Source organism: Octopus bimaculoides, chromosome 8 (genome assembly GCF_001194135.2).
Source record: "Octopus bimaculoides isolate UCB-OBI-ISO-001 chromosome 8, ASM119413v2, whole genome shotgun sequence".
NCBI lineage: Eukaryota > Metazoa > Mollusca > Cephalopoda > Octopoda > Octopodidae > Octopus > Octopus bimaculoides.
Window position 1 is genome coordinate 93,239,001 of NC_068988.1, and position 22,704 is coordinate 93,261,704.

The 22,704-nt window shown below is 38.9% G+C and overlaps 1 protein-coding gene across 2 annotated transcripts in view; it reads left to right on the forward strand.

The window, feature by feature from the left end:
- The window catches only part of LOC106881265 (HIV Tat-specific factor 1 homolog), an 84,811-nt gene that overhangs the window by 36,638 nt on the left and 25,469 nt on the right, over window positions 1-22,704 (forward strand). Inside the window, exons 1-6 of one of the 2 annotated variants that reach the window (XM_014931586.2) lie at window positions 11,150-11,203; window positions 16,133-16,303; window positions 17,367-17,559; window positions 19,573-19,775; window positions 20,604-20,773; window positions 21,614-21,710. In XM_014931586.2, the coding sequence (XP_014787072.1) occupies window positions 16,148-16,303; window positions 17,367-17,559; window positions 19,573-19,775; window positions 20,604-20,773; window positions 21,614-21,710 (819 nt within the window). In that variant the 5' untranslated portion in view covers window positions 11,150-11,203; window positions 16,133-16,147. Of the gene's footprint in view, window positions 1-11,149; window positions 11,204-16,132; window positions 16,304-17,366; window positions 17,560-19,572; window positions 19,776-20,603; window positions 20,774-21,613; window positions 21,711-22,704 lie in introns of those variants that run through there. The other variant, XM_052970269.1, reaches the window with a different exon arrangement.

Below are 22,704 nucleotides of genomic sequence, written 5' to 3' on the forward strand. Positions count from 1 at the left end.
CCACACACACACGTATTTATACATATTTTCTGCTTCCCAGTAGCTTAAACACTAAGCTTTATACCAATCTCTTTGCAAAATAATATTCTTTAAAATAATGCATATATTTTTCCTATTTATTTTTAATTTTTCTAGTTAATAGTATTTGAGAAAATCATTAGTTTTTACTAAAACTGTAATGCTTTTTAAAAATCTAAAGCTATTTCATGGAAAAATAATATATAATTTTTAACATTATTTATTGGGAATTTGGCAGGAAGTTGACAGAATTGTTAGCATACCAGAATCATTATCATCATCTTTGCCGTTTAATGTCTGCTTTCCATGCTAGCATGGGTTGGACGGTTTGACTGAGGGCTGGCAAGCCAGAAGGCTGCACCAGGCCCCAATCCATATGATTGGGAAGCAAGCTTCTTATCACGTCTATGTAAACCATGCATTCGAAGATAGAAACATATGTAACGGGTGTCTATGGAATATGTTGTTTAGAAGTCTGTACTCTGAATATAACAAATAAAAAAAATTATAAATTGTTTTATGATATCCATAAAACTTCATCCATTGTCTGTTTTATGGTACTCATAAAATGGTACCTCCTATTGTCAGTTTTTCAATATATTCTTCACAAGGGGTATATCAATGCAGCTGAACAACACAGAGAAAATGTGAGAATCTGTGCATTGTGCAGCATTAAAATTCATTGCATGGGTTTCAGACGTGGCTGTTTGGTAAGAAGTTTGCTTCCTAACCACAAAGTTCTATGTTCAGTTCCACTGTGTGACACCTTGAGCAAGTGTCTTCTACTATAGTCTCCAGCTGACCAAAGCCTTGTGAGTGGATTTGGTATACGGAAACTGTAAGAAGCTTGCCTGTGTTTATATCCTCATAACTTAGTGGTTTGGCAAAAGAGACTGATAGAATAAGTGCAAGGCTTTAACCCTTTTGGCCTGGCTTGTACATATTTGTACCAGTCAAAAATTTCACAACCCAAATCTTTAAAATTTCCATTCTATGTGATGCAGTATAACACTGCTCTGGTTTTTTTGGTAAGTCTGTAGTGCCAGACGTATGATCGGAATGTCTGACACTATAATGACAGCTCAAAAGGCTCACATGCATACAACCGCGATTCTTGAGAAGAAATTCTGGGTTGAAAGGGTTAATGAAAGAATAAGTTCCAGGGTCGATTTGCTCATCTAAAATTCTTCAAGGGGGTGCTCCAGCATGGCCACAGTTTAATGACTGAAACAAGTAAAATATAAAGATAATGCTAATGCAAGAAATTAATATTATTTATAATTAATATTAGGTGGTGGTGGGAATCATCATCATCATCATCATCATTATTGTTTAACATCCGATTTCCATGCTGGCATGGGTTGGAGGGTTGACTGAGGTCTGGAGAGCCAGCAGCTGCACCAGGCTCCAATCTGATACGGTAATGTTTCTATAGCTGGATGCCCTTCCTAACACCAACCACTCCAAGAGTGTAGTGGGTGCTTTTTATGTGCCACCGGCACAGGAGCTAGTCAGGCGGTACTGGCATCGACCACGTTTGGATAGTGCTTTTTACGTGCCACCGGCATGGGGGCAAGTCAGTGGGTACTGGCATCGGCCATGTTGAGATGGCGTTTTTTACGTGCCACCACCACATATTCTCCTTGTTTTTTGTTCAAATTGATCAGATCCAGTCTCTCACACCTACCCTATAATGTCATTTTAAAGATAAACCATCATATCATCAAAATCTCAGAGTAATGAGGTAATGCATGATTAATTCAAAACAACGTGAATAAATAAACATTATATTTGACAGATTAATCTGAATACCAAAGGGTTAATGACTATGATTTATATGCTTTTCCAATTTATCATTTTTTTAAACTGGAACAGTAAAATCGGTTGAGCAGCAGACAAAATATCTAGTGGTATTTAGTTATGTTCCCTTATATTCTGAATTCAAATCACACTTAGTACCTATCAAGTATAAAGGTCGATACTATTGATTAACAATTCCCCTCAAAATTGCTGGCCTTGTGCTAAAATTAGAATCATCTTCGTGATTATTGTTATTATTATTATTATTATAGGTGACAAAATGCTTCATGGCATTTCATCGTGAAGGCTGGAGGGTATATCAGCCGAAACGTTAACAACAAACAAGATGAGGACAAAATATCCATCAGGTGTAAATAATGTAAATAATTCCTCATCTCTTAAATATAGAACTATATTGAAGTATTGTCCGTGATTGTAGAGTGTGATAGCAGGATATATTCCTTCTCCATCACTCAGTTGTAGAGATTGTTTCAGATGATAAATATTTGCAGACGTAATCAAGATATTTTAAGCATTGTTATATGGAAATGATTTTCAATTTTGTCTGCTTCCAGTTTTCTACTCTACATTTAGACATTTAAAAAAAAAATGAAGTTTTAATCTATTGTATGCAAATTGTATTAGTATTAAGCACACCACACCTCTATTTAATACCCACCCATGATATATATATATATATATATATATATATATATACACGTATACATACACACCCATATTAAGAATGTCACAATAACCTTTCACTTTCAGTTCAGCTTTAGATCAACTAAAAGTCAATTTATGTGTCTTGTTGAAAAAAAATTAGATGAAAAGCAGCGTTGAGCCTGTTCTCTGCATAAAATGTGCTTTATAAAATAGCAACGTAACAAACATGTCCCTAGAAATGCATGAATGCATAAATGCATGTATGTATAGTAACAAAAGTGGAAAATGAAAAAAGAAAAGAAATAACATATAAAATGTAATGTTAAAGTGAAATTAGGGCTGAACAGACAAGGTCTCCAGTTTTACAAAAAACATTTTGCAACTGCTTTACCCCAGCTTTGCAAATCTAATGTTAACCGAATGGTATTAATTCACTTGTAGGCTGTTTCTATTTCACACATTTTACAGCATCTTATTTATATGTATACTGTACAGCTATTTAAATATAGGTTTAGTTTATGAGTCAATATTCCAGTTTGTTGTATGAAAGTGTTCAATATGTAACAGATGGCCAAGCAGTTATGGTGGCAGGTAACCAAATAAGTCAGCTGTTCATATCTTATTACTGCGCTGTTTAGTGACGGTGCAGGGCTTAGTGGTTAGGATATTTGGCCCGTGATCGTAAGGTCATGAGTTCGATTCCTGGCAGTGCATTGTGTCCTTGTGACAAGACACTTTATTTCACATTGCTCCAGTCCACTCAGCTGGCTAAAATGTGTTGTACCTGTAATACAAAGGGCCAACCTTGTCACACTCTGTGTCATTCTGAATCTCCCTGAAAACTATGCTAAGGGTACAGGTGTCAGTGGAGTACTCAGCCACTTGTACAATGATTTCCTGAGTTGGGTGTTCTGTTGATGTGATCGTCTGGAACACTTGTCATAACCAATGAGATGCCAGTTGGTACTGCTCTACTGTATCTATCGTTGGGGTAATAAAGAAAAAGAAGAGTTACAAAGACTGAAGCATATTTGGAGTTGACACCATATTTACCAAAGATTAAGAAGAGATCTCTGCTCTGACCCTTTTCTCTCAATCTTTACTCCTCTCTACTCAGAGTTCATAGTCGTACGAATTACAGCTGTGCCAACTTTGTCCTTCTGTCATGGATTCCCCTCAACTAACAGTGTCTTATAATAGCACTTCCATGACTCTTTCCATATCAACAAGGGTAAATATGCTGCTATCATTCAGCATATACTTCTCATTATCAATCTATTGATTCACTCTGGCACTTTGCCTTGCAATCTGTGACACCTTATGTGGTCAAACATTCACAACTCTTATATTTATATTTACTGTCTCTTGTTGAGTACAACTGATGTTGAGTTTTTTCTTTTTCTAATTACTTGATATTTGTTCTCAACTGTCCCTTTCTTTCAATTTTTTCCTGGGCATCTATATTATCCCCTTATCTTAACTGTTCCAGCATCTTCTAGGCCTGAATCTTAGCTTTTACAGTTCTGTCTGCTGTTTCACAACCATATCCCTCTTCCTTCTGGTAGAATCCTTGCCCCAACCACAGATCTGGTTCTCAGCAAGTTGTCTCATGGCAACTTCCAGTGGTCCATTATATTATAAGTCTCCATCACCTGTGCCCAGCGTCGCCTTCTTGGCACTTGTGCCGGTGGCACGTGTAAAGACATTCAAGCGAGATCGTTGCCAGTGCCGCTGGACTGGCTCCTGTGCAAGTGGCACGTAAAATACACCATTTTGAGCGTGGCCGTTGCCAGTATCACCTGACTGGCCCTCGTGCCGGTGGCACGTAAAAGCACCCACTACACTCTGAGTGGTTGGCGTTAGGAAGGGCATCCAGCTGTAGAAACTCTGCCAAATCAGATTGGAGCCTGGTGTAGCCATCTGGTTTCACCAGTCCTCAGTCAAATCGTCCAACCCATGCTAGCATGGAAAGCGGACGTTAAATGACGACGATGATGATGATGATCTCCTCCTTCAAATAAAATATACATCATATATTATGTGTGTGTATGTGTGTCTATATTTTATCCTCATTGAGCTAATGTACAGAATGGACATTTGATCATGGTAAACAAATCATCTACACAGGTTGTTTAGCAAGAAATTGCAGAATCCTCATTTATTGGTTATGACAAGGGAGTCCACCAATTTTCTTTGCATTGTAATAAGTAAACAGCCTTTATACTGCAGGTTTTTACCCCACCATGTGTTTATCATAAAGGGTTTTCCCTTATATTACATTTCAAATTAATTAATCAAAACTATTGTGTAGTGCATTATTAATGAATTAATTATATTGTCAGCAAATGCACTTTTACACAAATTATACCGACCAGTTGGGGTATAAATAACTCTAAGCTATAAATACTTGTTTGGAGGGAGGTGCAATGGTGTTTCTTTCACTGATGAAAATATAAAAAGACTAGAAATTAGAGTGATTGCAAATTTTCTGCCCATGGACAAATAAAAACCTGTTGTATAAAACATTGTTTCTTTTCACAGTAAAGCCAAAAACAGACGCTTATCAAAGAAGGTATTTGAGGTTACCTAAAAATGCTCCAAAGCATGTTATTAATTAATTAGTGTGTGTATAAATAAGCTGGCACTCTATCAGTTACAGTTATGCTAGCATGGAAAGCGGACGTTGAATGATGATGATGATAGTGGTGGTGGTGTTTGAAAAACTTGGATTAACTAACATTATTCTGCAATTATTAGACAAAAAAATCTTCCAGGCATGCTTAAAAATCTACAAAAAAAAACAAAAAAAAAAAACACAACATTAACCAAGGAAGATAACTCCAGCAATATCAGATAAGTATATGGGGAAATAGAGAGAAAGCCATGATGGAGGTTAAGAAGATCAAGAAAATGGTTTAGGGAAAAAGAATTAAGTTCATGTCTCACACTTCCAGTCACATTCTCATACCCTTTAATGAAGAAACAATCCCCTACCTATCTCTCTCTTTCTCTCTGTCCATCTGTCTATCTATCCATCTGTCTTTTCACTATATCTGTTTGTCTGCCTGCCTGCCTATCTGTCTGTCTCTACATATTTGTCTATTCATCTGCATATCTGCCTTCATATCTATCTATTCATTTACCTGTCTATTAACATATCCATCCCCCCTCTCTCTCTCCCTCTAGTACAAGTAAACAGTTTTATGAGAAGCAAAGAAAAAGCCGAAACAAAAGTTTCCATTGATTTAGTATCCATTTTTAGCCCACGCCTTGTGTACTTTTATAAACAAAGTTTATTTCAATCGATGTCCATTGTAACCTATGGCTTCTTGGCCTATTTCTAACCCCAAGTGCATCTACGTAAACACATACACATACCTTCACACACCCACATACAATATCTATAGTTGTTCAATAACTGTCCAGAGGCCAGAAAAAGAAACAGACAATCATATATTAACTAATAAAGTGGATATATTATTATTATTTAAGCTGCATTAAAAATTTTAGTCTCATAACAGTGACATCATGTTACCAAATGGTTTTATGTTCAACAACTTTCCAGGTGTTTCATTACATTCTCCACACTCGCAAGTGGTGACATAGATTGACTGTAATAAGACACACGTGTGTTTGTATGAGTGCTTACATTCTACACTTCTCATGAAAATCCTTGCATTATGGAGAAGGACATTGGCTGAAATTTACCAATCAGAGCCATTCACAAGGCATCGACTGGTCTGGAGCTGTAGGAGAAGTCATCATGTCCAATGTGCCACACAATGAGATTGAACCCGAAACTGTGTGGTTGGGAAATGAACTGCCAAACCACACAGCCACGCATATGCCTGTAACCTTATTGTTGGTCTTTTATCCTTTGCTTGTTTCAGTCATTTGACTGTGGCCATGCTGGAGCACTGCCTGAAATGGTTTCTAGTCGAACAAATCAACGCCCCCCCCCCAGCACTTATATTTTTGAATCTTGAATTTATTCTGATTTTTTTTTTTTTGCTGAATCTCTAAGTTACAAGGATGTAAACACACCAACACTGGCTGTCAAGCAGTGGTCATATGCACACACACACACACACACACACACACACACACACACATTGGGCTTCTTTCAATTTCCATCTAATAAACCCACGCACAAGGCTTTAGTCAGCCTGAGGCTATAATAGAAGACACTTGCCCAAGGTGCCACACAGTGGGACTGAATCCGGAACCATGTGGTTGGGAAGCAAGCTTCTTACCACACAGCCATGCCATTAGTACAAAACTTTTTAGTAAAGACTCTGTATTGTCTGATATGGTGGAGGGATTCTTAAAGGGATTCTTAAAGGGGATATATATATATATATCATATATATCAAATATCATCATCATCATTTAATGTCTGCTTTCCATGCTAGCATGGGTTGGACGATTTGACTGAGGATTGGTGAACGAGATGGCTACACCAAGCTCCAATCTGATTTGGCAGAGTTTCTACAGCTGGATGCCCTTCTTAACGCCAACCACTCTGAGAGTGTAGTGGGTGCTTTTACATGCCACCAGCACGAAGGCCAGTCAAGAAGTACTGGCAACGACCACGCTCAAAATGGTGTATTTTACGTACCACCTGCACAGGAGCCAGTCAGCGGCACTGGCAACAATCTCGCTCGAATGACTTTTCACGTGCCAGGAAGGCGACACTGGTAACGATCACGCTTGAACGCTGGTGCCCTCACGATTTCGTTTTCGCTTGTCCCAACAGGTCTTCGCAAGCCAAGTTTAGTGTCCAATGAAGGAGACGTTGGCATGGGGGCCAGTCGTCGAATTTAGTTCGATTTCGATTTCACTTGCCTCAACAGGTCTTCGCAAGCGAAGTTTAGTGTCCAATGAAGGAAAGGAGAAGGCTGGTTTATAGGATTACCGTAGGCTGCCCATCCATAAAGGGTTTCCCATCCGTAATACCATAAAGCTAAACCCATTATGGTTGGGAAACCTAAGGTAATCCCATAAACCAGCCTTCCCCATTTTTAATATATATATATGTTTATATATAACTTTATGTGTGTGTTTGTCCTCCACCACCACTTGACAACCAATGTTGGTGTGTTTACATCCCTGTAACTTTGCAGTTTGGCAAAAAAGACTGGTAGAATAAGTACTAAGTTTGAAAAAAAAAAAAGTTCTGGGTTTGATTTGTTCAAGTAAAACCCTTCAAGGCAGTGCCCCAACATGGCTGCAGTCAAAAGGAGAGAAAAAATTTTAGCATTTTCTTGTGTACCTTGAAAGTATATGGAACACTTGTGAAATGGAAGTCAAAACCAATTCTGACAATATTTGATCTTAGAATAATAAAACAAAAATAGTGAAAAACATATCGTTCATAACAAAAGCCAGATCAATACCATTAGAATATTGATTAAACATCAGACCTCCTACCCCACTCCCATCCCATCTTGTATTCGATATCTGTGATAATGTACTGAAGGAGTTTCCATCAGCAATTGATCTGCTATCTCTGTGCCAGTGTACATCTTATGAAGACTACTCAACAACAACAACAACCGTTCTGATAACAATTCTCTACTTAGAGGTTATTAATGATTGAAAAACAAATAATAATTTTGTTTTGTTTATGACTGATAGTTCTGCAATTAAAGAGATAAGCAGATATGATGATGATAATGATGTAAAGAAAGAAGAAACCAGTTTTGTTAACCAAGAATAAAAGGATTTACTAAGCCATTTAATTGTTTCATGAGTCAACAGGATGTTGCCAGGATTTTACTCTGTGCTTTCCTGTTCACTGTTTGTAAACAAGAGTGTATAAATCTGCGCAAAGTTTGTATAGATAGGAGAATAGGATCTTAGAGGATTGGTTAAAGATGTTTTCTTCTTCTGAGGCACAGACAGTGAGGGAAGGGCAGTACTTATGACCATTCCAGTGTTTTGGTGTTTGGAAGGAAGAAGTCAGGAATTTTTAAACTGGAGACCAAACTCAAATGCTTATAATTGTGTAGATTCTGCTGAAGAGACCCGAGAGGCAAGAGATGATGTTAAACCAAGGAAAAAACTAAATCTTCGACCAAAAAGCTGAACCCCCCCCCCCCGTGGCTTTTCACACAATTTCCATTGGCCAAGTTTCACTTACAAAGCTTTGGTCAGCAAGAGGCTTACTACCATAATTATAATTATGTATCTTTTACTTGTTTCGCTCACTGGACAGCATCCCTCTCTCTCTATACATTTACCACACTCTCTGTCAGTCTGTGTATATGTATATCACTCGGTGAGCTGGCAGAAACGTTAGCACACTGGGCGAAATGTTTAGCGGTATTTCGCCTGCTGTTATGTTCTGACTCCAAATTCTGCGGAGGTCGGCTTTGCCTTTCATCCTTTCGGGGTCGATTAAATAAGTACCAGTTACGCACTGGGCTCGATGTAATCGACTTAATCCCTTTGTGTTTAGCCCCTTGTGGGTAATAAAGAAATATATATGTATATCATTCACACCGAGTGTGTGTGTGTGTGTGTGCACATGTATATCAATGTGTGTAAGGAATTTCATTAGGGTGACAGTCTTAAAGCATCAGTAGCAAGAGAAGAAAAATTTTTACATTTATGTGGCAAATAGACAAACAAAATCTTAGTTAATTGATACAAGAGGCCTATCCATTTGAAAAGGCATTGTCTGTGTCGATAAACCTAGTTTCGCAAGGGGGGAACAAGGCTTATAGCTCCACTGGATGTGTAATGTAAGTGTCTATGTTTGACAGAGTGCTAGTGTACTGAGAGAGAAGTTAGGCATGAAAGGAATTAAATGTGGTGCACAAGAGAGAAGTCTGTGCTTGTTTGGTCATGCAACACAGATGGATGCCAACAGCTCCATAAAGAAATGCTGATCGTTCAAAGTAGGTGGAACACGTAGAAGAAGGAGACCCAGGAAGACATGTGACGGAGTAGTGAAGGACGAACTCAGGATACTGAGCCTTTCAAATGAAATGACAAAAGAGAGAAGTACGTAGCATCTTTACTATAACCTCCAACCAATCAAAAACTTGCAAGTAGGTTTGGTAGTCAGAAACTGAAAGAATGTCTATATGTGTGTGTGTGTGTGTGCACGCATCTTTGTGTCTGTGTTTGTCCCCCACGACCGGTGATGGTGTGTTTATGTCCCCGTAGCTTAGCGGTTCGGTCAGAGTGATCAAAAGAATAAAAACCTGACTTTAAAAAAAAAGTACTGGGGGTCGATTCGCTCGACTAAAAATACTTCAAGGTGGTGCTGCAGCATGGCCGCCGTCTGATGACTGAAACAAGTAAAAGATAAATACCAGCGTTATTAAAACCGAAAAGATTATCAGAAGGGAATTTGTTGCTAAAGATGTTTGGTATGCCGCAGGCCTGGCAAAGGAAAAACTTCCTCCTGTCCCTGCAATTTTCTCACAAATTATTTAATTTTTTTTTTTTATTGCCAAAAACCCCCGTTTTCGGATACGGAGATTCTGGAAAATTGCCAAAATTCGGAATTTTGAAATTTCTGGCCCCTCTCCTTCCTCGCAATTTCGTCATTTTTCACTTTTTTTCCCTAACCCTAACTAGAAAAATTTTCGGAAATTTTTTTCAGAATCATAATCTCCGTATTTTTCCGCATATTTTGAAAAAGAAAAAAAAAAAGAAAAATTCTGAAAAAAGTTAAAAATGAAGAAATTAATCGGGTGGGGGTAATTTAAAAATGCCAATTTTTTTTGCAGATTCGTATTCTCCGTAGCCGAAAACGGGGGTTTGTGTAAAACAAAAATAAATAAATAAAAAAAAAGGAGCCGAAAAGGGGTGCTGGGGGGGGGGGATATAAAAGGAAGTCTTGCCCTGAGAAATTTCCTTAAAAGAAATTGGCGAAAGTAAAGAATACGCACACCGATGTTTGGGGTTAGGGTTTTTGTTACGCCGAAAACGGGTGGTGTGCGTATTCTTTAGCACTACCAAGAAATATTCATGTAACAAATTCCAGGAGTCGCGGGAGCACAGTTATGTAGTTCAGCCCTGACTTTGACGCACATAACAGAAATAGATTACAACCTGAATAGAGTTTCGATACCGTTAATTAATACAAGGTCAGAACTTATGAAAGTCGACAAACGGCAATAGCACAAGGGAAATAACTGTTATGTCCATCTACCACTTCTCTTAATTAATTATCATTTAACTAATTAATTCAACTGTGAAGGGGCGTGGCTTAGTGGTTAGGGTGTCCGCATCATTATCGTAAGATTGTGGTTTCGATTCCTGGACCGGGCGACGCGTTGTGTTCTTGAGCAAAACACTTTATTTCACGTTGCTCCAGTCCACTCAGCCGGCAAAAATGAGTAACGCTGCGATGGACTGGCGTCCCGTCCAGCTGAGGAACACATACGCCATCGAAACCGGGAAACTGAGGCTTTAAAAGGGCGCATTTCTTATTTATTTTGTTCATTTTCATCGTAGTTATTTCCCCTCTTTAATCTAATTTTTGGCATATCGTTAGATCTTAAATTTTCCTATAACCATGAAATAAATAAAATAAAACACATCTTTAGCATTATCAAGAATTTTAGATTTATCGCGATTTATGCTATAATAATTCTGTGTTATATCTGAAATAATTATATATTTTAATTCAAAACTATATTTTACGACTACCGTATGTCTTACAATCATGGCTGAGGTCTGAATATAAATAGCTCGGTGTCTGGTAAATATGATGAGATATCTCATGTTATTTTATTTCAATGTTCGAACTAATCACACAATCGATGGCAAACTTAACAAGCAAACATTCAAGCTATATATTTATACATTTTTCGTTTTTTTTTTATTTAATTCTGGAAGCTCTAAACGTAAAAGGCAATGGGTTTCTTTTTTCTGTTACATTATAATATCGTATATAAGCACAAGGATTCTATTTAAGAAAAAGGGAAATTAGATTCTGTGGAATTCATTCCTTCTTCAGAGATATGAGCGGCGTAAGTGCGAATGGTTGCAATCAGGAATCGAAACCAGAACGCAAAGTTCGTTGGTTAAATGATTCTGTTCACTCTACGACTACCGCGACATTGTTTCACAAGAATGACGTCTTTTTGGCATTCACAACAAGATTCACAAAGCAAAGTCGCATATTACGATGCTCATAACTTTCCTCCTGGCAGAGCTTCCCACTCGCCACATTCTATTGCAATAATAAATATATTCACGTGCTGGACTATTTATTTAGACGGTGTTTGGTGCCGGGACCGTTTCTCATTGTTTATATCGCGAACTGTTGAAGATAGCTGATGGATGAAATGACGCAAATCCTCGCTTCGGCTGTCCGATCAAAATCGTTTTTATTTATCATCCATACATAACATCATTATATTTTCAACATAAATTTCATATCATGTTTTGTTTAGTCCTAAATCGGCTTGATAGTGCAGATCCCTGATCAGTGACGTTCCATCTATGGCCATCCCGCCGTTTCGTGTATTCAGGATTATATTTTACAAAATCCCCCACTAACTTTTTCATGATTTCAGGGATATTAGGCTGCTATTTCTTGAAAAGAAAACAAAACAACCACCCAGCTGGTTAGCAGGGTTCTCAACCTCTCTCTCACAGATCTTTTGTCACCTCTGCTGTTAGAGTAACCTTTAATTATACTATTTTACGTTTTGGGGATGAGGAATTATGTACATTATTTACAATGGACGGATATTTGCCCTCATCTTGTTTGTTGTTATCACAACGTTTCAGCTGATGTATTCTCCAGCCTTCATCAGGTGTCTTGGGGAAATTTCAAACCCAACCCTTTATTTGACTAATGGGGTACACTGTTCTCATTCCTCAGGTATGTTGCTGATGTTATTTTTCCAGGATTGAACTTTCAATCCAAGGGTTAGTAGCCCGCATTCTTATCATCGTCATCAACATCATTTAACGTCCGTTTTCCATGCTGGCATGGGTTGGACGGTTCGACTGGGGTCTGGGAAGCCAGGAGGCTGCACCAGGCTCCAGTCTGATCTGGCAATGTTTCTACAGCTGGATGCCCTTCCTAACGCCAACCACTCTGAGAATGTAGTGGGTGCTTTTTACGTGCCACCGGCACGGGGATCACAACTACAATTTCCATTTGATTTTGATGTACTTGACTCAATAGGTCTCCTCAAGCATGGCATGTTGCCCTACGATCCAAGGTACTTTTGAGTTGGCTGGTTATGTGACACTGGTGCAGGTTACAGCTGTGGACTCACTTTATTTACCAGGTCTTCTCAGTCACAGCACATCTCCCGAGGTCTCGGTCTTTTGTCATTGCTATATGCCCGTGGGCATAGTGTACCCCATTAGTCAAATAAAGGGTTGGGTTCAAAATTCCACCAGAACACCTGATGAAGGCTGGAGAACACATCAGCTGAAACGTGATAACAACAAACAAGATGAGGACACCTATCTTCAATGTGGTGCCCCAGCATGGCCACAATCCAATGATTGAAATGAGTAACTTTTCTTTTCCATTTTTTCGTTCAGGTTGGACTTAGAAGAATATGGGTTTGTTCTATTCATGTAGTTTGACCTCATAAGATTGGGGATTGGTTAAATATGACTAATGGTGACTGATTTCATCAGGTGAAAGTCAGTCTTCTTGAATACAAGAAACCTTTACATACCTTGAAAGAAGAAAAAGATTATGATTAACAAATTTTCCAACAGTTGCAGTGAAACTGTGATAGTGACCAGGTCTCAGTAATGTGACAAAAATGTTATCATCTCATGAAATAAATTTAACTGCTTTGTATTGGAATAAATGGCTGGAATGGTTCTTTCACAATGTCATCATTTATCATTATCATCATGTAACATCCATTTTCTATGCTGGCATGACTTGGATGGTTTGAGAGGAGCTGACTGACCAGAGAACTGGGTTAGGCTCCACTGTCTGCTTTCGCATAGTTTCTTTTGCTGGATGTCCTTTTCTAATGCCATCCACTTTACTGGGTGTGTTTTTTATATGGCACCAGCATGAGTGAGTACAGTTCTATATTTAAGAGATGAGGAATTATGTACATTTGACAGATATTTGTCCTCATCTTTGTTGTTAACACAATGTTTCGGCTGGAGGGTATATCAGCTGAAACGTGTTAACAGCAAACAAGATGAGGACAAATATCCAACAAATGTAAATAATGTAAATAATGAGCATGAGTGAGGTTACCAAAACTCTTTCCTCAACTTAGGAAAGAGTAGTATGGAGGGCAGTGGCTTCATGCCAGGTGACGAGAGACTAAAATATGATAGAAAGAGAGAAACAGGTGTCTTGAAGTAGAAGAGATACGTGGTTGTTCCAAATGGGAAAGCGAGAAAATGGTAGTGAAGATGTGTCAGTCCTTACTTTCAAGTTACATGGAGGAGAATTTAAGAGAAGTGGCAGAGAGGATTGGACCGGGTGTGAGTGGGTAGGTAAGTTCATGAGAGTGGAAGACAGGGCAGTAGGTGGAGTGGGAGTGTTAGGAAGATGAGTTGGTGGGGAGAGATTTGTCAGGGACAGATTGTATGCAGGGGCATAGACATAAATGACATGACTTTAAGGCCTCATTTTTGCTTAGATCAGTGGTTCTCAGAAGGATGCATCATAATATATATATATATATATATATATAAATATATATATATATATATATGTTGTTGGGCCTCACGGAGGCAATGACCAAGACCTTTGGCATTATGTCGTGCTTGAGAAGACTCATCAAGCCGAGCAAAATCGCAGTCATGGCAGATGCCGGTGTCACGCAAATGGCACCTGTGTTGGTGGCATGTAATCACATGCATTACACTCTCAGAGTGGTTGGCATTAGGAAGGGCATCCACCTATAGAAAACCATGTGAAATCAGATTGGAGCCTGGCGCACCCTTCAAGCATGCCAGCCCAGTCAAACCGTCCAACCCATGCCAGCATGGACAACGGACGTTAAATGATGATGATGATGATATATATATATATGACAGGTTTCTTTCAGTTTCCGTCTAACAAATCCACTCACAAGGGTTTGGTCAGCCTGAGGCTATAGTAGAAGACACTTGCCCAAGGTGCCACGCAGTGGGACTGAACCTGAGACTATTTGATTGGGGAGCAAACTTCTTACCACATAGGGAAATAAATCCAATAAGTTTATCTGACCACTCAGTATCTTTAAGACTAGTGTGATTTTGGGGTGATTTAGCTGCTACTTCTAGTAGGTTAAATGACTGCATAGAGGCTCTCTACATAACGAGTCTGTTATTTCGTGATTGTTGCTGTCGTCTTGATCGTCATTTGTTCATTTGTCCGATGCTGCGTGAGAATTAGTCAGCTTCTGCCGCCCATCATTTGATTTCTTTCCCTCCTTTGCACATCGGCTTTCAGTGAGCATGTTTTCTCATCATGCAATATCATACTTTGTACACAAACATTATACAATCTACTGAGAGATAGATAGATAGAGAGAGAGAGAAAGAGAGAGAGAGAGAGAGAGTCCCTTTGCTGCCAGCAGAGTTAATAACTCCCTAAACTTTTCCTATCCTAATTTTACCTTTGGCTCTAATGCTTTAGGAGCATTCACCTCCATTGTTGATTAAGGTCACACTGGTTAACACGAGAGACCTTCTTGGGAGCTTTCATAGGGAGACAAGAACTTCTAGGGAGCTTTCTCTGGTGCTCATTTTATTAACTACTGCTATTACTACTGCTTTTATTATTGCTTTATTCCAATAATAAAAAGTATATTGGTTGTCTAATGATTTTAATACTTAAGCTGCCATCACATCTTGCAGAGAATATTACTGTAATTTCGAAAATTAAAGGGAAGTAACTCAATCCATACATTAGATTTGCCGTTAAGTTGGGTTATTGTCAAAACCAAACAGAACCCTCACTCGCGGTTTTCTGATAGTCTAAGTTTAATTGGATTTCTACCTGCCAGGTAAAAGTACTGTCAACTTTCTCTTCATCTCAGGGTTGAAGCAATAAATACTTGTCATATTCTCAGTTGAATTCAGCCATATTTTTAGTCAAGTCAAAGAACAAGTAATCTACACGATGATAGGTGTTGCTGTGTGGTCCAGAAGCTTGCTTCCCAAACGCATGGTTTTGGGTTCAGCGTCTTTGGCATTTGCCTTTTACTCTTGCTCTGGACTGAGCAAAGCCTTCTTTCGAGTGGATTTGGTAGACGGAATCTGAAAGGAACCTGTTGTGTGTGTGTGTGTGATGATCATCAGTGTATGTATATATATATGTATGTGTGTGTGTGTGTATATATATATATATATATATATATATATATATATATATATATATATATATATATACATCTGATGCCCCTTATTCCCAATTTTCCTCTTAAGGCGCTTACATTGGTGCATATGCACACTGACATTGCACATCCAGCAGAGCATACTAGATTCATTTCTTTCAAGCCTTTGCATGTCATCTGCAGTCACAGCCCATGTTTCACTGCCATGTAGCATGGCTGTTTGGACACAGGTATCATACAATCTCCTTTTTTACTCTAAAGGAGAGGCCCTTTGTTGCCAACAAAGGTAGAAGCCTTATAGCTTATATTTGGTGGGTCAGTAATTAGTGAAGGCTTTTTTTTTTTCCCATTTTCATTTCTAGAATGTAAACAGAAGGATGGATGCTTCTGATTTTGACGAACAACTACGCCAACAAGAACTTGAAAAAGAAGGGAAATTTGAACCTCAAGAAAGTTCTTCTGCAATTACTTATACAGACAAAGATGGGACCGTGTATGAATGGGATTTTAAACAAAAAGTGTATGTGCCTAAGGTAAGTACTGCTGTCTTTCTTCATCACCACCATCATCATCATCATCATTTAATGTTCATTGTCCATGCTGGCATGGCCTGAACAGTTTGACCTGGGATGGCTGCACTAGACTCCAGTCTGATTTGGCATGGTTTCTACCACTCGATGTCTTCCCTAACGCCAACCACTCCAAGTGTGTAATGGGTGCTTTTATGTGCCACAGGCACAGGTGCCATTTGCATGACACCAGTATTTGCCATGACTGTGATTTTACTTAGCTTGATGGGTCTTCTTCTCAAGCACGACATAATGCCAAAGGTTTCGGTCATTGCCTCCGTGAGGCCCAACACTCAAAAGGAGCTTTCCATGTGCCACCGGCATTGACCACTTTGCCTCGTGTTTGTCTAACCCTTCATCATTCAGATTTCTCTGTCAAATGCAATACTTATTTATCCACATTGTTTTTAATTAATAATCAAGCATTGTCTCATTACTTTGAGATTTCAGTGATTTGATTGTTTATTTCTAGAATGGTATTGTAGGGTAGGTGTGAGAGGCTGGATCTGGCTGGTTTTAACAAAGAACAGGCAGAATATATTGGCTGGGTGTGGCTGGTTTAAATGTTAAAGGGTTAAACAAATTACTTTAACGAACTTTGTTGCTATATTTGCAGTGATCTCCCTCCCCATCTCTCTCCTTCCCACCTTACACTCGCCCACCCCCATCAACTAATCACATGGAGGCATTACAGACAGGCTAAGTAACAGAGGAACGAGCTGGATTATTATATAAGATTGTCTTGAATTAACCATGCATTCTCTCATAGCTTTGAAATGATTGGTTCAGTAGTTTATTTTCCAAATGACATTGAAGGGTATGTGTGAGAGGTTAGATCTGGCCGGTTTGAACATAAAACAAGTAGGGTACATGGACTGGATGTGGCCAGTTTAAATGGTAAATGGCTTAACAAGTACAAGACAAAAAAAAATACAAATATAAACCCTGCAGTAATAAGTTGTTTTGCCATCCTTCTTGAAATTTGGTAATCAAGGCTGCTTACATAAATGCGTGACTCTCATTTCAGATTGATGAGGATTTCATTGCTCAGTATCAGATGAATTATGGTGTTGCTGATGCTGCGAATGTTACAAACAATAGTACTGCTGATATTGAATATAACCAAGAGCCTCCCAAACCAGTCTCCTATAGCGATGAACAGAACAAACCCAGTGATACCAGTGCCAAGTATAAACCAGCGCAAAAATCAGAAGATCCTGGTAAGGAACTTTAATTATATGTAATATTCTTTTCTACTCTAAGCACAACACCTGAAATGTTTGGGGGGGGGCAGTTAGATTGACCACAGTATGCAGCTGGTACTTAATTTATTGACCCTGAAAGGTTAAAAGGCAAAGTCAACCTCGGTAGAATTTGAACTCGAAACGTAGAGACAGACGAAACGCCGCTAATCATTTCGCCTGGCGTGCTAACGTTTCCACCAGCTTGCTGCCTTGAAGAGAAGAAATTCTTTTCTACCCTGGGCACAAGGCCCGAGATTTTTGGGGAGGGGGCCAGTCGATTAGATCGACCCCAGTACGCAACTGGTACTTAATCTATCGACCCTGAAAGGATGAAAGGCAAAGTCAACCTCGGCAATGATGATATCCTAGACTAAAGCAATGTACATTTTCATTGAGCCTGATCAAAGAAGACTTTCTTTAGTATTGCCTAACAGACTAATTATTTTTGACCTTTGCTGTCTTGAAAATGAACTTGATGGATATCATCATCATCACCACCATGAGTGTACTGGGTGCTTTTTTATGTGGTGCCAGTATGGAAGCCTGTTACTTGCCACTAGCATGGGATGGATGCCTTTTACGTGATGCCAGCATCAGTGCCTTTTATGTAGCTCCATCATGGGTGCATTTTTCTGAATTCTTTGCACATAGAGAAAAGTTAGGATGGTCAAGTATGGACTTCATTTGATCACAAGTTTTTCACCTCTCTTGGAACCTGCTCCTCGTGTGTTCCGAAGTATATTATGGACCATGTTTTTAATAGAATGTGCATTTCTGGGTTAGCCCGATGACTAGTAATAGACTTGGTAAGGTTCAATTAATTGTATGCATAACTTGAATATCTTTCTGTCTGTACTTTGGCACCAGCCATTGTATTCGCCTATAAATGCTGTGTATGCATCTAAATTTTTTATGTTTACCAATTGACTGAATCTAAGACTGGGTTGAAACAGGAATAACTGCATTGTAGTCGTCTTGATAATAACTTGTATGATGTACTTAAATAAAATATTGCTTAGAGATGTAAGAATTTCTAGAACTTTAGGGGGCAACCTTCAACTTTTTTAACCCAATATTTACATACATGCTAAAACAAAAAGAATTCTTTAGAGAATTTTTGCTATAATTTTTTATTTTAATTATACTTTGAAAGATCCAACAGATTTTTATGACGTCATTAACTTAGTCATAGAATTATCTCCCTTGTATTGGTGTACTGACATCTTGAACCGATTATTTCCCTTATTATTCTTGTCTAACGTTGTCTTTTGACTTGTCACTAGGCTACGTTTCTGTAGTTCTTATATATAAATAATACATGGAAAATGCATTAAATACTAAAAACCGTACACATAGGACAAACTCGGAAGGACTCTAATTCTTCATCAGTTATCGACCGAAATACTAATTTCACAGTTTCATGCCTATATTCTTCTAACTACTTTTATTCTACTCCTTTATTCTTATATTTTATTCGTAATAAACTGTGAATTTTATCCCTTGTAAACTGTAAATTTTTCCTGTCTAAAATATTCATACCTTGTCTCTGATGATAGAATAACCAGTGCATGGACATGCTAACTCAAATTCACTAACTTCAAATTAAGTTTACTCGTTTTGCCTCGGTTTTCCAATGAGTTGTACTCTACTGCTCTCACAAACGAGAATACTAAAAACGAAAAATAACAGGAAAAATAATCCAGAATCCTTGTCCGGTACTGGATCGATCCCCACATGGACAAACATCCCTGAAAGCTTCATCCAAATCCATCCGGCAGCTCTTGAGATATCTTGTCCACAGACACAAACATGACTGAAAACAATATTTTCTAGTTTTACTTGTTCTTATGTTAATATTCTGTCGTAGTCTTTGACTTGGCCTAAAACGACCATTTCCAAACATAACAGTCTTTATTAAAAAAAACAAAAACCCAGTTTTTTTCTCACCTTTTTCTCATTTTAGTTATTTTTTGTGGGTTTTCTTTTTAGGTTGGTTCCATGTTGATGATAAACACAATCTGAATGTTTATGTGTCTGGGCTTCCGCTTGACATCACAGATGAAGAATTCCTGTCAATAATGAAAAAGTGTGGTCTTATCATGCATGACCCGATGAAGAGGGCAGCAAAAATCAAACTCTATAAAGATGACAATGGTCAACCGAAAGGGGACGGACTATGTTGTTATATCAAGGTGAATAATTTCTCTTTTATTTTTCATTTGTTTCAGTCATTAGACCTCAGCCATGCTGGAGCACTGCCTTCAAGAATTTTTTGTCAGATGAAGCAACTCCTGCTCCTCCTCCTCCTCATCATCACCATCACCATCACCATCATCGTTTAATGCCTGCTTTCCCTGCTGGCATGGGTTGGACGTTTTGACTGAAAACTGGTCAGCCAGGGGGCTGCATCAGGTCCTGATCTGATTTGGCAAGGTACCTACGGCTGGATGCTCTTCCTAACGCCAACCACCCTGAGAGTGTAGTGGGTGTTTTGTTATGTGCCACTAGCCTGGATGCCGATGGCCTGGCACAGGTATTGGTCATGACTATGGTCTCACTTGGCTTGACAGGTCTTCACAAGCACAGTATACTGCCAAAGCCTTGGTCACCCATCACTGCCTCCATGAGGCCCAATGCTCAAATGGTGTTTTTCACGTGCCAGGCAGACAACATTGGCATCGGCCATGACTACGATTTCACTCAGTTCAACAGGTCTTCACAAGCACAGCATATCGCCCGATAATTGACGGGTGGTTTTAATGGGCCAGTTACACGACACTGGCATCAGCCATAACTATGATCTCACTTGGCTTGACGAGTCTTCTCAAACACAGCATATTTCCAATGGTCTCGGTTGCTTGTCATTGAGGCCCAACATTTGAAGATTGTGCTTCACCCCTTCGTCCCATGTCTTCCTGGGTTTACCCCTTCCACGGGTTCCTTCCTCCTCCGGTTGAGAATTACCTTAACATGGATTCATCAATACAAATTGATTAATTCTGAAAGTTTTCCTATTTCAGCCGGAGTCTGTGAGCCTAGCGCTGCAGATCTTGGATGGTTATGATGTACGAGGGAAAAAGATCAAAGTAGAGATGGCAAAATTTGAAATGAAAGGTAAATTTGATCCATCAAAAAAAAAACGAAAGTTAACGAACAAAGAGAAAAAGAAATTCAAAGAGAAACAAGAAAAGTAAGTCTCATATTTTAACTTAATTCGCCTTAATTAGTTTTTATGTAACAAAAAAAGTTAATGAATGAAATAGTTTTTTAACATTCACTTTTCCAAAAGTTGCATGGGTTGGACAGAGTTTGTTGAGGCAGATTTTCTACAGCTGGGTATCCTTCCTGACACCTACCCTCACCTGTTGCTATAAATGTTAATATTTCCCCATGGTTGTGAGCTGGCTGAATCATTAGCATGCTGGGCAAAATGCTTAGCAGCATTTCGTCCATCTTTACATTCTGAGTTCAAATTCCACCGAGGTTGACTTTGCCTTTGATCCATTTGGGGTCCATAAAATAAGTACCAGTTAAATACTGGGGTTGATGCAATCGACTTATATCCTCCCTTAAAATTGCTGGCCTTGTGCTAAAATTTGAAATCAATATTTCCCCGTGGTCGGACATGTTTTCACATTTTGTAAATGAACGACACTGCTTCTATGACAGTGACACTCGTTTACAACTATCAGGCAATTGCAAGACAAGGAGATACAAACACACCACTCACACCATATATACATATAAACACAGACTCTTACGCAATGTACACATAAATATGAAGGGCTCCTTTCAGTTTCCGTGTGCCATATCTACTCTTGAGGCTTTGGTTGGCTTCAGACTCTACTGGAAACCACTTCCTCAGAATTTCACACAGAGGAACCAAATCTGAAACCAGGTGGTTGTGAAGCAAACTTCATCTCTACACAACCACACTTGGAATTTTTTCATATATTGTCATATATTGATTGCATATTTAATTGATTGCTTTTAAGAAAAAAATCTAACAATTGTTTTTTTTTTCCTCTAGGTTGTTTGACTGGCGCCCAGAACCACTGCGTGGTATGAGATTCAAACGGGAAAAAACTGTCATTCTACAAAACATGTTTGAACCTAAAGAATTTGAGGTTAGTAAATAATATATTTTGTACACTTCTATATTTATAAGAGATGAGGAATTATGTACATTATTTACATTATTTACCTTGGGCAAATGTCTTTTACTATAGCCTCAAGCTGAACAAAGCTTTCTGAGTGGATTGGGTAGATGGAAATAATGGAAATAATTATGTACATTATTTACATTCGACGGATATTTGTCCTTATCGTGTTTGTTGTTAACACAACATTTCGGCTGATATACCCTCCAGCCTTCATCAGGTGTCTTGAGGAAATTTCGAACCTGGGTTCTCATTCCTAAGGTATTTTTCGTCATCGTTGTTGTTGTTGCTGTTGCTGTTGCTGCACATAATAAACTAGCCGATCAAATGTTTTGGCAATGATGGAATATATAAGCCACCAGGGTCACAAGGTGTGCCACATCATTCTATGTATCTAGGAGCAAGCAGTTGGCTAAGTACCTTGAGGGTTTGCCTTGTGATGCTTCTTCGCCACCATTTTCTTTCTTGCCTCTCCAGCTGGAGAGTAAGCCATGTCCGGAAAATTCGTTGTAAGAAATTTCGCTGTATAGGAAAATTTGTCCTAAGACTAGTTCAACGTATGGACAATGATTTAGTATAATATATCATCATCATCATCATCCTTTAATGCCTGTTTTCCCTGCTAGTATGGGTTGGATGGTTTGACCAGAGCTGGTGAGCAGGAGAACTGCACCAGTGGAAGAGGTAGACCCAGGAAGACCTGGGATGAAGTGGTGAAGCATGCCCTTCGAACGTTGGGCCTAAATGAGGTGATGACAACTGACCGAGACCTTTGGAGATATGCTGTGCTTGAGAAGACCCGGCAAACCAAGTGAGACCTTAGCTGTGGCCTATGCCAGAGCAGCATAACCGGCCCTTGTAAGAGTACCTTTCAATCATTGGGCAATAAACTGTGCTTGTGAAGACCTGTTGAGGCAAGTGAAATTGTTGTCATGGCCGATGACAGTACTGCCTGATTGGC